The 13,261-nt window shown below is 45.6% G+C and overlaps 1 protein-coding gene across 1 annotated transcript in view; it reads right to left on the bottom strand.

Moving 5' to 3' along the window:
• KCNJ3 (potassium inwardly rectifying channel subfamily J member 3) overlaps nt 1–13,261 on the bottom strand; it is a 59,765-nt gene that overhangs the window by 42,332 nt on the left and 4,172 nt on the right. Inside the window, exon 2 of the mRNA XM_052793137.1 lies at nt 10,913–11,129. Coding sequence (XP_052649097.1) covers nt 10,913–11,129 — 217 coding nt within the window. The remainder of the gene's footprint in view (nt 1–10,912; nt 11,130–13,261) is intronic.

The raw sequence follows: 13,261 nt of genomic DNA, 5'->3' as shown, positions 1-13,261 counted from the left end.
GAAAATCCCAAGGAAACTCCGTGCAATGCAGACACACAAACCCTCCCATGATATCCTTGGGCAAATCATTCCTCATCATTGTACAAGTGCAGAATTTAGGAAAATCCTACTAATACGATAGTATAGCTGTAGGCCAAGGGGCTGGGGGACTGACACACAGTATGGCCTCACCTGCTCCATGCCCTTCTGAATTAGGACAGTTTACTTAAAATTTGTGTGTATATACTATGACAAACAGAAGGATGTAAATTGTAAGCTGCAGTAGCTATGCTTGCAAAGATTACAGCAAATCACGAGCCTTGATCTATAGGGAAGAAATGCATCTGAACAGAAAAGGTAAGAAATGGTTCATCTGATTGCTGTCACTTTACAGACCACTCCTGAGGCAGCCTCTTGCTCCTAAGGATAGCTCTAAGAGCTCACTGTACAGTAGGATAACAACAGTTTTGTGCTTATTTATGTGAATGGCTTAGGATTTCATTACTAGGTCTAGCTAGGGAGTGCTCAGTAACAAGCACGCCGTGTCTTCATAGCTGAATTCTCAGGCAAAAGAGTAAAAACCTTTGGGTTTGTAACAAACAAGATTTAATAGCAAGAAAAGCCATCTGAAGACTGAAGGATGCTGATGCTCAGCAATGACTCTCCAGAATTTCCAAGTAATGAAAAGGTGCAAGGGATTTTTTAACTCTGAAAATAAGAACACTTCTGATTATGTGAAAGAAAGGAACATGGCAAAGTACAAACTGCTCTAACCCCTTGTTTTGCATCAATGCAATACTAATTAATCCCGGTTTACAAACTGAAGTCAAGCTAGAAGGGCTTCACCGAGCTGGCTACCAGCTGCAAGCCTTTCCCAGGAACTATCAGTATTTCCAGCTTTGCTTTTCACCCCTTGATATGATGAAATCTGTTTGCTGATTTGCCACCCCATCGCTCCTCCGCTGCTTCAGAAGCGGACGGTGCGCAACGCACCCACCGCCCTTCACTTGCACAGAGCAGCACAGCAGCACGCAGATCCAGAGGCCAGGCAAGGGACGGGTAATTACACTCCACCAGGCTAACTTCAAATCACGGGAAAACACCGCACAAAGTAATCAAACAATTTTCATCAGCTAGAAGATAGCAAGGTTGCAAGCAAGGGTGAAAATGGGTTTGTCAGAGCAAATCAGGTCAAATGGACTTAGTTTCCTTCTAAGGCAGAGGAACGGGGCTGCTGAGTAGAACACTGGACTGCCTGCAACAATACAGTTTTTAAAATTTATTTTACAATAATATCAACAAACTAGAGGAAAAAAATGAGAAAGATGCAATATATGAGGAAATGGCTGAAAAGTGCAGCTCTTGGAAGTAGGAATACATTTGCTCCACCAACCAATAGAAAATGGAAGATTTTCCATTTATTTCCCATTAAATCCCACTGAAGGCGACAGCCTTGCTGGAAGCCCCAGCCTGGTCTCCAGGGTGGTCCCTGCTGCAGCACTGCCACTCAGAAATGAACCCCTCCGTCTTTTATACTGACCACCCCTGGGATGTCGGGGGGATCCAGGACCAAAGGGACCCAGTCCCCCCAACCCCTCAGGCAGCCCCATTCGGGGGTTAACACCACGGACCCTCGGGCACAGGGATTTCCCGCTGCTGCTCCTGACGCTGCTCAGATGTGCTTGTTCTGCGCAAATGCAGCAACAGGAACTGGCAACTTGGCCCAACTGGATTTAAATTAGATCCGTATTAGCAAGTGTCACTTTTGCGGACTTCATTTAGGGCAGGGTTAAAGGATAATAAAGTCATTTAACGCAAATGACAGAAACTTCTGAGACAGCTGTCTCCTCCTCAGGGACCACCACCTACACTTGGCCCAGGAGGAGCTGCTCGTCTCAGGGCAAAACTGCTTGGTACTGAACGGAGATTTGGGGACGACCCCAAGCAGAGCTACCATGGAAAGAGCCATTACAGAAAATATGGACACGGCAAAACCAGTCCTTCCAATTGCATCAGCAATTAAAATGTTTCCTGAATTAAGATCAAATTAGCCATCCTCAGATGAGTTTTTTCATTCTTTGCTCAAACTATTTTGGAGGAACCTTCTTATTTAGGATATGCTGTGCCCCACTTCCAGATCTGGGCAAATAAAATGTCCCTCAGATTGATGTGGGCTCAAATTCAGATCCTGGCACAACCCATACATGCACGTGAGTTAAACAGGTCTTTAAGCGCAGATCCACAACAGCATCCTTGCAACTCCAATACCAGGGCTATTGTAGCCAAAGCTTTCTTCTATCCAGGAATACCGAAAATCACTAAATCATTTATACAACCCAGTAGGAGAGGCAGTGATGGTAAGAGGACAAGAATAAAATGAAGACCTCCATTTTATGCTTAACTGAAAAAAAACAGGCTAGAAACAGCACAATTTGAGCACTGTAGAGTTTTCTTATTCGTTCATGAATTTCTCAGAGAGGAGCAATTCGGGTCTATATTTAGCAAGCAGCATCTCCACGTCCCTGCCTGCTGGTGGGTTTACAGGAGTGAAGTATTCCCTGCCCAGCACTGCAGCATGAGAAAGCAAACACCCCGCGCAGCCACATCACATTTGCTCCCTGAAAAATTCAAGCCCTTCACCTCCCACACGTTTCCGACCAGCGCTCGCGCAACAGCTCTGATCTTCCAGGGCTCGACGTGTGCTAACACTGTCCTCCAGCCCCACCGGGGAGATCCTGCCCCTCCGGCACCCCCGTAACCAAACCCCCATGGCTCCAGCTGCAGAAGGGATGTAGCTCGCACGCTCGCGGGGAACCAGCTATTCGTAGTTTTTCTTCTTAGATACGTTCACTTTCTTGGAGGCACGGAGCAGATTTATATCAGAGATCAAGTTTTAGTGCTCCCGAGTTTTCTGGATGATTGCACATGTCACTCCCCCAGAGATGACTAGCTCGTGCTTAGCCCTCCAATACTTATTCATGGAAAAAATTGAACTAGATGTATAGACTGATGGTACAAGGTCCGCCTGTGCTAGCACACACAGCACAAGATCAGCACAAGAAGGCTCGTTCAAGGAGAATGTATTCTGTTTGATTAAGCGTGAACAAGTATTTTTTGCAAAGACATGACTTCTGATGAAGCACCAGTTATTCAGATTATATATGGTAAAAGGAAAGCTCCTGCAGAGCTCCAGATTAAAACCACTACTGTTTTTCTCTTCTATATCTCCAAAGAGATCTAAGGAAAAAAAAAAAAAAAGGAGAAAGAGCCACACAGGCTTTATGCAGTGAAATTCAGTACTTCGGGGAATTGCTGCCTTACGCAGGAGGGGGGATGCATTATCCAAAATACAACGGCTGCAAGTTATGTAAGGGATTCAGTTACCAAAACTGTTCTCTCCCAGTTGTGCCTCCTTAGAACTAGCACACAAACCCATACACTTTTGCTGCATTTTCCCAGAACCTTACATCTTTTCATTAGCATTAAAAAAATGCTTTTTTCCCTTTTTTGGTCCAGCTGAGCCCTTTGGCTGTGCTGCACCTGAGCAGCAGCTGCAGGGGGGGCAGAGGGAAGCTGGGCGATGCAGGTCCCAACTTCAGCACATCCTTGCTTTGACAGTGACAAACGTGTTTGCCTGCATGACCAACAAATATTGTTTTTTCCACTAACAGATTTTGTATAATGGTAGCACTGGAAAAAGATTTGCTGAGCTGCTAACACCACAACATTTTAAATGGCTATTTTATCATGTTTAGGTTATGCTCAGAAAAAAAAGAAAAAAAGGCACTTTTGTTATGTAGAACTGCTGAATTGTTCTTTTCCTGTCACCTTCCCCCATCTAACACGCCTTACTGATGTCGCGGTACTAAAACAGTGGTGGAGTTTCCCTCCTTAGAGGTATTCAAAAGCCGACTGGACATGGCCCTGGGCAACCAGGTCTAGGTGGCCCTGCCTGAGCCGTGGGGTTGGACCAGATGACCTCCAGAGGTCCCTTCTAACGTCAACCATTTGTGATTCTGTGATATTCTGCAGACAAGTGGTTCAAAGAGATAATTTCTAAGCAAATTTAGCCATCAAGTTATCCCTGGTGAAAGCTGGCTGGGGCTTCCCAAGACCCCGGTCCCCTCCCACCAATGCAGAAGGTGAGGACTCCCCTCATCCCTTGCCAAAGACCATGACGAACAGGTCCACGACACATGTGCAGGTCCATACTCCACCAAACCCAAGCTACTGACAGGTTCGTGCCATCCTCACCCGGACAGGCAAACCCAGAGCGAACAAGGACCTGTCCATGGTGGAGCAATGCCGGCATGCACGATGCTGTGCAAGAGTCTGCTCTGGACCTTGAGCTCCTCGCTCTACCTCTCCATCCAAATTTCTGCCCTGTCAATACAATGAGATTGATGATACCTTATGGACACCAAGACCTGGTCACAAAAACTAGTGTAAGACAGTGGAGAAGAAGAGCGAGAGGATGAACAAGGTATAATTTATGATAGCATATGACCGCATCAAGTGATGCAATGTTTTGATTCTGGTTAGCTCTTCCATTAACTCCAGAGTATTTTCCCTCTCTTCTGTCCTCTGCCCACAACACTTTGCCCACATCTGCACAAAAAAACCCAAATCTGAACTGTAAGAAAAAAACAGAATAATTTTTTATGCTCCACCTTTAAAGTTGCTAAATTTGTATTGGGTTTTCTTTAAAGCTAAGCCACTTTGAGAATAACACATGGGAAAAATATTTTTAAATGTCCCTAGAAATTATCTGAGTCACATTAGCTTTCAGATCTGTATTACAGTTCTTTGTTTGCTCAAGTTGTTTTGGTTTTGAAATCATTCCCATGTATCTGTTTCTGAGAAAAACCTTCCTGTGGAGACGCAGTTTCATAATTCAAGCTATTCATGTTTTTAAAAGTAAAACTAGTGGAATATGCCTTTGATTCCATCTCTACTTATTTAATTAAAAGGCCTGGCAGGCTGTTTGATTTCTTTAATCAGAAAATGATGTTAAAAGGTTTCCAAAATAACATTTAATGAGTTTTGAAAGGGGATGCATATACCATTCCTGCCAGGTTTCTGTATGTTTCAGGTTCTTATTAACTGTTCATTTTTTTAGCAATTTCAGCAGCTTATCAGTAAGTCGCAGGATACTACAGCAATTGTAAAAGGCTATGTACTCCTAAATGCATGCAGAGGCTAAGCCCCAGCGTAAGAGTCAAAACTTGTTCTCCCCATGAACACCACCGGGAAGGTTTGCTGACAACAGAGCTTAAAATTCTCCATCACAATAGTGTGAAATCAGGACAATAGGTTTTGAAAATAAACACTTCGAGTGTCCTTCAAAATTATATGTTATCATAATAATGGAGGGGTTGAATATATATCAAAAATAATCCTAAATGATTAGCAATTACCCTTATGAATCATAACCATCTTCGGATTCTGAAAAGCTGTTTGAACATCTCAGCTGTGGAACTCTCCCGTCACTGACTAACACTCCAAAAAATGGAAATAAACCAAGCCCCAGAGCCAGTGCTGAGCATCCTCCAGCATTCCCAGGGAAAGCTCCTGGGGTCTGGCTTTGGGATGACCGAGCACTCCCCACACGTGAGTTTTAGTCTGCGGGTCGTGCGGGAGGTAGAGAGGAGAGTCAGGAGCCACCTGCGGTCACCTAAAGCATCCGTGGCCATGGCCCCTCCCTTGACCATCTAAGAAAAAAAAAAAAATCTGTCTGCTGAGATATTTTGCTTCCGTTTCCTAAAAGAAAGGGCTGGAAAGGGACACCCCCACTCTGGGAAGGGGAGCCAGGCTCTGCTGAGCTCAGCCCTGCTGCTCCCCCCCAGGAAGGGTCAGAAGACCCCGGCTTCCTTCCCTCTAGAGATGCGCTGGATCCGCCTCCCGCTTTCCACGTGGTATTATCTAAAAAACCTAAAAGCTGTAATTAAGGAAGGCAAGAAAAGCATAAAGAAATGTTTATATTTCCAGAAATTAAAATTTCAGTGACGAGGCAGTAAATTAACTTAATCAAGTTGGGAGGCATCTATGAGAAATCATTTTTATATGATTTAATGAGAGAAGGCATCGGAAATGGTGATTTTAATCAGCCAAGTGGGATTTATAAGCAAGAAGATCCTGCTTCAACAACTCATTAGACTTCTCCAAAAAATCTGTACTCTCCCTGCAGACAGTCAAAACAAGATTTATTGTATATATTTACTAATTCTCTAAATCCCTTGGTAACATTGCATATCACAAGTCAACTGATTAAAGGAGAAAACAAAGTCAAAGAAAAAAAAAGTCTTCATAAGCATCTGCTAAAGAAAACCAAGAGGCTCTAAGTCCCTATGAAAAGACAGAGCTGACTCAAATCAAATGCTATTAGGACTCCTAAATCCCTATTTATTATAAATACAAGGGCTATACTAGAAATACTCAATACCTTCTAATACCTTTTATAATGTGTAAGACACTTGCACCCTGGCCTGCACCAGACGGCAATACCAGAGGGCTAGAACAGGAGTAACATGGGAAATGGCAAAGTAAATGGGATCCTTCAGATGACTGACTTACCCTTAAATTGTGCTGTCCTGGTGTAACCTAACTGACATGATATGCCTCCCTATGGCACCATACGATCACACGTCAATGCAGAAATGCGACAATATTGCTAAATATATTTTGAAATCATGATTTATAGCATAGTTCAAGGTTGAAGCATTTCAAAACACGTCAAAGAGCGCTGAATCCACCCCACTGATCCTTCCAGTGACTTTAATTCTCTCTTATATTTATATGTTGAGCCAGAAGCCTGCATTTATTTTTCACAGGTATTTCTGCCTCCTTCAGTTCCAGACTAAAGGCTGCTTCTGTCATGTCAGTACAAACAGAAGAAAAAAAGTGCTAAGAGTATTCCCTGAAATAAATATTTTTGTTAGTTATTATTATGCGCTTGCTGTCTAATTCTTGATGTTGCGGCCAGCAGATCTCCACAGGACGCAGGAGATGCGCGTGAGTAACTCGGTTCTTTACAAGGGATGTTGTAGATCTCAGCGCAGTTTCACAGCACTTTTCACGCAGACACAGAAAATAATTTACTTGGAAAACAAACTAGGAGTGTAGGCTGAAAGCACTAGCTCCCCCTTTAAACTCTGCAAGCTGAAGAACTTTGATGAATATCAAAGCCTTCTCCGTTAAATATGCTACAAAATACCATTAGCAAAGAGGCAGGGTAGGACACTCACGCAGGGGCTGCTCCGCTGCGGTACGCTGTACGGACCTGGCAGTGGGGAGCGAACCATGCAATTCCTCTGCGCTCCATTTCTGGGGCGGGTAAGAAAGCAATTTATCTCCGTGGTATTGATGCTCTTCAAGTCAATTTTACAAAAAAAGAAAAAAAGACAGCACCTTTAGAAAATAGGCTGTGTTATAAGGTTGCTTAATGACTACGTGCAGAAGCCATGTTATTTTACCAGATCCTCTGAACTGGTTGTCAAGTCAGGAGACGTGGCACAGAAGCCAAGCAGCGCATATAGTGCTGGGGGAAAGTTTCTCCTGAAACTGCTGCTCTGCTCAGTACACATTTCCCCACTTGGGAATGAAGACATCCGAGTGAAATTAACTGTTTTCATAGGAAAACATTAGAGCCAATTTTAAACTCAAAAAAGAGTTCCCAGGTGGGGTTTCCCAGAAGATGCCCTAATGGAGAATGCTGCCTTGGTCTGCAGCAGCACAGGGATACAGCCGTCACGACATCAGCACGGGAAGGGGCACGCATCGCTACCCGACTTCCGTTTGGCTTTTGGACCTCTTGCCTTTGGAAAGAAACCAAATGCCAAGACTGCATCAAATTAATCCATTTTCATTGCGTTCTAGCATTGAAATACAGTCTTCTGAGTTTTGAAATCCAATTCAATTTCAGAATTTTTTTTAATTAATGATATAAAACTATGATGATGATTTTTTTTTCATGCAGTAATTGATAGGAGGGTAACACATAACCACTACAAAGGCAGCTTTCTAGGCTGAAAGGTAGAAAGTTCTTCACTCTGCAGTAAACATCTATTTTACCCCTGGGATGCAAGAGAAACCCATCCTAAGAACAGGGTTGAAGAAGAGACTTGCTCTCTGGAGGCTGCTGTCCTACCTGCAAAGGTTTCACTCATAATTAAATTAAATACCACTCCCAGTAGGACTACCAGAACATTGTGATTGTACTTTGAAACTCAAAATATAAGGCAACACAGACGAGGTTTAAGACAGCAGCCATCAGAAGGGACTTCCGTTCCGAGTGGGAAGCTGGAAGGGCTGAAAGGCAGGCAGGAGCATCGCCTGAAGTATCAGCTGGGCTGATGCCGGCAGCACCAGTCATCCCACATATAACGCAACCTTCCCCTCCGCTCAGCCTTGGCTCTGACCTCTGCCTGGTCCTTCTGGGCTTGACCGGACCAGACACAAAAAGAAACCCTAAACCTCTCTCCCATTCGGTTCAGATCAGTCCCCACTTCAAACACTCGCAGCTGTAACTTCGGCTCATTTGCAAATCAACCACAGTTTATTTAATCTTCCTCCAACCTACTTCCCGCAGGCTACATATTCATCATCCACAGGACTCTCCTGAACCACACGCAGATCAATCGGGCTCGCTCAGCCCCTGTGAGACCCACCAGCACCACCACCACTCTCCCTCTGGCCACACGTAATCAAAATTAATTGGAAAAGCCTTTTCAAATGTATGACCTACTCGCTGATCTTCCGAAACAAACAAAAAAAAACCACAAAAAACAAGCATCGTTTTTACACCTAACCAAAAATAGCACCCTGGTTTCCAAACAACTGGAAGTTATTTCTGTTCTTTCCACGCCAGCAGACATTTCAGACTTGTATTGCACTTCTGACATCATGTACACACTACAGCGAGGGCAGGTAACTGTCCTACACCGAGGGGGAAGAAAGCACAGACCAAGTCTCTTATCAGCTTTATCTACAAAACAGCCAACAAAGCACGCTGCAAATTACTTTGTAATATTTCTAATAATCCCCTTCAAATTATTGCTCCTGTTCTGGGATGGCTGTGGGCTGTTAGATGCAAACCATAAGTCAAGATAGCTTAGATGGAAGATTACTACAACATATTCTTTCCACAAAGAGAAGAAACCTGTTTTGCCTAACGTGTACTATCAGTGCTGAGGTTGATGTCTCCTGACCTTCAGCCAGCCCAGCTCCAGCGGTCACACTTCATAGTATCGGACTCAACTTCTCAGAAAACTACCCCTGAATTAAACCCATTTTTAACCTTAGCAGAGGTATTCAGGTACGTAACCCATATGAAACGTTCCCCATTTTTCTTGATATATAATGTACATTCATAAACACAAATTGTACACGTTTCTGTACATAGGTTACTGCCTGTTCCCAGAGCAAGACCTCTGACTTGCCAAAAGTGTTTTGGCTTTAAGGTGAATGACAGGGGAGGTGGAAACTCCAATAAAGAATCTGCTGGGAGGGCACCAGGATAGAGAGATGGGTCCTGACTTTCTGCAAGTTTTAAACCTACTAAGTGTCCACCTCTCCTGAAAAAAAAGGGCATCCTTTAGATGAGATTGCCCCTTCCCTCGCATCTGTTCTTGTCTTCCTTACCTGAGCCGGGCTTAGCAAAAGCTACCTGCTGGAAACCATCAATGAGAGTGCTGCAGCTTATAATAAAGCCCCAGTGCTTGCGCCAAAGTCAGTGCCACGAAGCAAGGCTTTTTGCCTCCTCGCTCCCACCTGCAGCACCTGCCTTTTTGTATTTACGTGCTCTCACCATCACTGATATATCTTTGTATTTACATGCTCTTGCCATCGCGGATATTGGTTCTCCTCCAGTCCAGCTGCCTTCCAGCTCTATACTCTCCTCCTCTCCATTTACTCACATTTTTAAAGACTTTTTTTAACTTTAAAACCCTTTCGTCCCTCCACGTTTTATCAAGATAGAGCACATTCAGCTCTATTTTACCCAATATTCATCTCATCTTACGAAACTAGGTCACAAAATCTGCAAGCTTATATGAGTTAGGCTTTATAGATCCAGAAAATACCTCTTCTTTTTTTTTGCTCTGGTCATAATTCCTAAGTCTGAAATATTTACAAAAATAAACTCAGAAGTATACAAACACACCACTTTGTTTTAAAATTCTAATGAGCTATTTACAAAATTCCTTTTCTCCAATCATTTCTGTTTGAAAACAGTTTTGCTAGGGAGAAAAAAAAACAACCTGGAGTTCTCTGGTCTGCATGTCAGCCCTGAAATCCTTACACGAGCCAACTATGCTAACAGCAGGGAGCTTTTCTTGAAATATCAGGGAGCTTTTCTTGAAATATCAGGGAGTGTTTCTTGAACAGCACGGATGATTCACCTCTGCTGCCCCAAGCCTTGCTGGGTACCTGGCTGAGTAACTAAAATACTGCAGCCCGAGGCTCTCGGGCACCAGCATACGGACCGAAAAAACGATCAAAGAAATTCTGAATATCCCCAATAAGCGTTCCCCCGCGGCAGGCAGCAGCCTGGGAAGCGAAGTGAGGTGCTCGCAGCCTGCGGGAGCATCTGCCCTCCAGCCCTGGCCGGAGCTGCAGCATCGCTGCCGGATGGGCAATGCCGTGGGGATCACAGCGTGCCCGACCCCGCTGCAGCATCCCCGCGCAGCAATGGAGGTTCCTGCCGCTTGCTGGGAGTACCGAAGTGCATCGCCGTGGTAATAGACACATTGCCAAAAATCCCTCAAACATTTTCGCTTTGGGGGAAAATACGACTTTGGCTATCTCGAAGCATTTGCAAAATGTGACCGTGTGGTTGGACTAAAGGGCAATCTGAAGCACCCAGTTTTTCGAAGGCGGACGGTAAGACCTGCAGGGTGACATCTGCTTTCACGGAGCATTTGCTTTCTCTACTCACCTGTTGTTTCCACGATGCCCTCCAGGATGACGACAATCTCAAACTGCTCTGTCTGCATGCTGCGCTGCGAGAGGTCGTAGAAGGGGCTCTTGGCATCTATCACGTGGCAGATGGTGAGCGGGGACACAAGGAAAAGCTGGTCGGCCCCCGTGCTGAAGCCCACGTCCAGCTCCAGCTGATCGAGCGGGAGGAACTCACCCTCCGGGGTCTGGCGGGACTGGACAGGCAGCGAGGGGAGAGGCAGAGACAGAGAGAGAGAGAGAGAGATCACCGGTGGAGCAGCCATCACCGAGGCACCCCGACAGCATCCTGCATCCCTGCCAGCACTCTGCAGCACCCATCACACGAGGCAAACCCCGGTCCAGCCACACGTCCATGAAACGCGTGGGAGTCCAGCGCTGGCCGTGCAGAGCAAGGATGAATTATTTCTAACACACATCTTACTGCAATTGCAGCTCACTGACATAGGAGCCCTGGAAAACCGCCGGCCACTGACACGAACGATGGCTCTGCCACCGACCTGCAGCATCACCCACCAGGAGGAGAAGAGGAAGCCAGCACACATCCAGCCCGCCCTTCACCCAGCTTTGCACGCCAGCCCTTGTACAACCAGTGTGCCCAGACAGGGTCCCCTGCCCGGGGGCTCAGACAAGGGGACATCTCCCCTTGAGATACCCCGAACCTCACCAAATCCATGCGGCAACACAGTGACCACAGGTGAGGGCTCACAGCCAGCTCCAGGGTCCCTCCCACGAGGGACTGTCCGTGAACTCCTTGCGGAAAGTGGCAGCAATAAGATTAATTACCAGCTTTTCCCATAAGAGTGGAGGCCTCAACGCTGACTAACAACAGCTAATGTCAGCCCCACATCAGCTGAGCACACAGTTCTCCAGGGAAGTTTTTTGGATCATCGCCCTTTTGACAAAAGCAGCCCGGCGAAGGGCATGCTGTTACCGCTTTAGTTAGAGCTGCCTGCTAAGACACTATAAACCATAATTTAACAGCTACAGAACAAGTCCATAAAATCACACCTAGAGCTGAAACCTCAAATTCAGCGCTCCGGCTCGTGTGCCTGGCTGGAAGCTACGCTTTGCATCCCTAGTCCGTGAGGAGCACTGTAATCAGCACAGCCCTGCCCAAACGCTCCCTCTCCGGCTTCTATTTCTTCTCCTTGTGTTATGAATAGGCAGGAACAGAACATTATAGCCCTTCCTGGTCATTACTTTTTATTATAGAATTTTCCATTATTTGCTACTCAGATTTTAAAAAGAAGTTTTACAAACTGTTGTAGTCATCCTACAGAGCCAAAACCCAATGTTAAATCACTACTTGAGATGCATTTCCATCATTCCCTACGTTTTGAGCTGATGTAAAACTTCCCATACTGAGCAATACCACTGACTTGAAATGGGATTTTTTTCTTTAACAGGAGCGCGATTATGCTTGCAGGAAGAAGCATAATCTTTCCTCCAACTTCTCCTTTCTTTCCATTCTCCTCATTATTCAGATCTGCCACACTACATGTGTAACTGGGAGCGGCGGGGGGGGAAGATGCCCCGTTGGACAGGGACCAGAGCAGACATCACCTCTGGACTATCAGGGTCCCTACGAGTGACACCAGTGGCTCCCAGAGAAACCCAGTCCTGTGCCTTCCATAAAAAAGCCCTGCACTGGCAGCTGTGGGGGCGTGGGTGGGAGGATGCTGGGTGCTCATGGGGTGCAGGGCAGCCCCCAGTGAGGGCACGAGGGGTACAGCTACGGCCAAGCCCCCCAGGCTCGGAAGCGGTTGGGAGCCTAAAAGCAAAAGGCAGCAGACAGAGCAAAACCGGATTATGCGCCTCGCTTAGGATTTGGTTTCTATTTTTAAAATTTTCCCTGAATGGTGGCTGGATTTGAAGGAGATCTAATCCCAAACAAACAATCGTGTGTTTCACTGCCCTGAAGTTCCGGCTAAGAGATGTGCTTTAATTTTTGTGTGTGAAAATTCAGATTTATCACACCTGCCTCTGCTACTCCATCCCAGCATAGGCCACGCAGTTTCAGATAAAGCCATCAGAGCCAAGAAACATCTAGAGCACATCTGCATAAATATCCTGCCTGCGGGGTTTTGTTTGTTCTTTCTTCAGAGAGAAGTCTACTTTTCAATAAAAAGGCAAAAAACACCAGCAAAGCACCAAATAAGACCCGTAAGCAGGGAAAGGAGCAGCTCTAGGGAGGGAACAGTGTCCATCAGCCATCCCATGCCCCTACAATATTGTTATAGCCACAGGGGAGGCGAAGGCTGGCTCATTTCTGGGTGACACTGTCACGCTGGGGACACCAAGACCCGTCCTCCCAGCTCGGCTTTGG

This window comes from Harpia harpyja, chromosome 7 (genome assembly GCF_026419915.1).
Source record: "Harpia harpyja isolate bHarHar1 chromosome 7, bHarHar1 primary haplotype, whole genome shotgun sequence".
Lineage (NCBI taxonomy): Eukaryota > Metazoa > Chordata > Aves > Accipitriformes > Accipitridae > Harpia > Harpia harpyja.
Note: the sequence above shows the minus strand (reverse complement) of the source record. Positions and strands in the feature narration are given on the sequence as shown.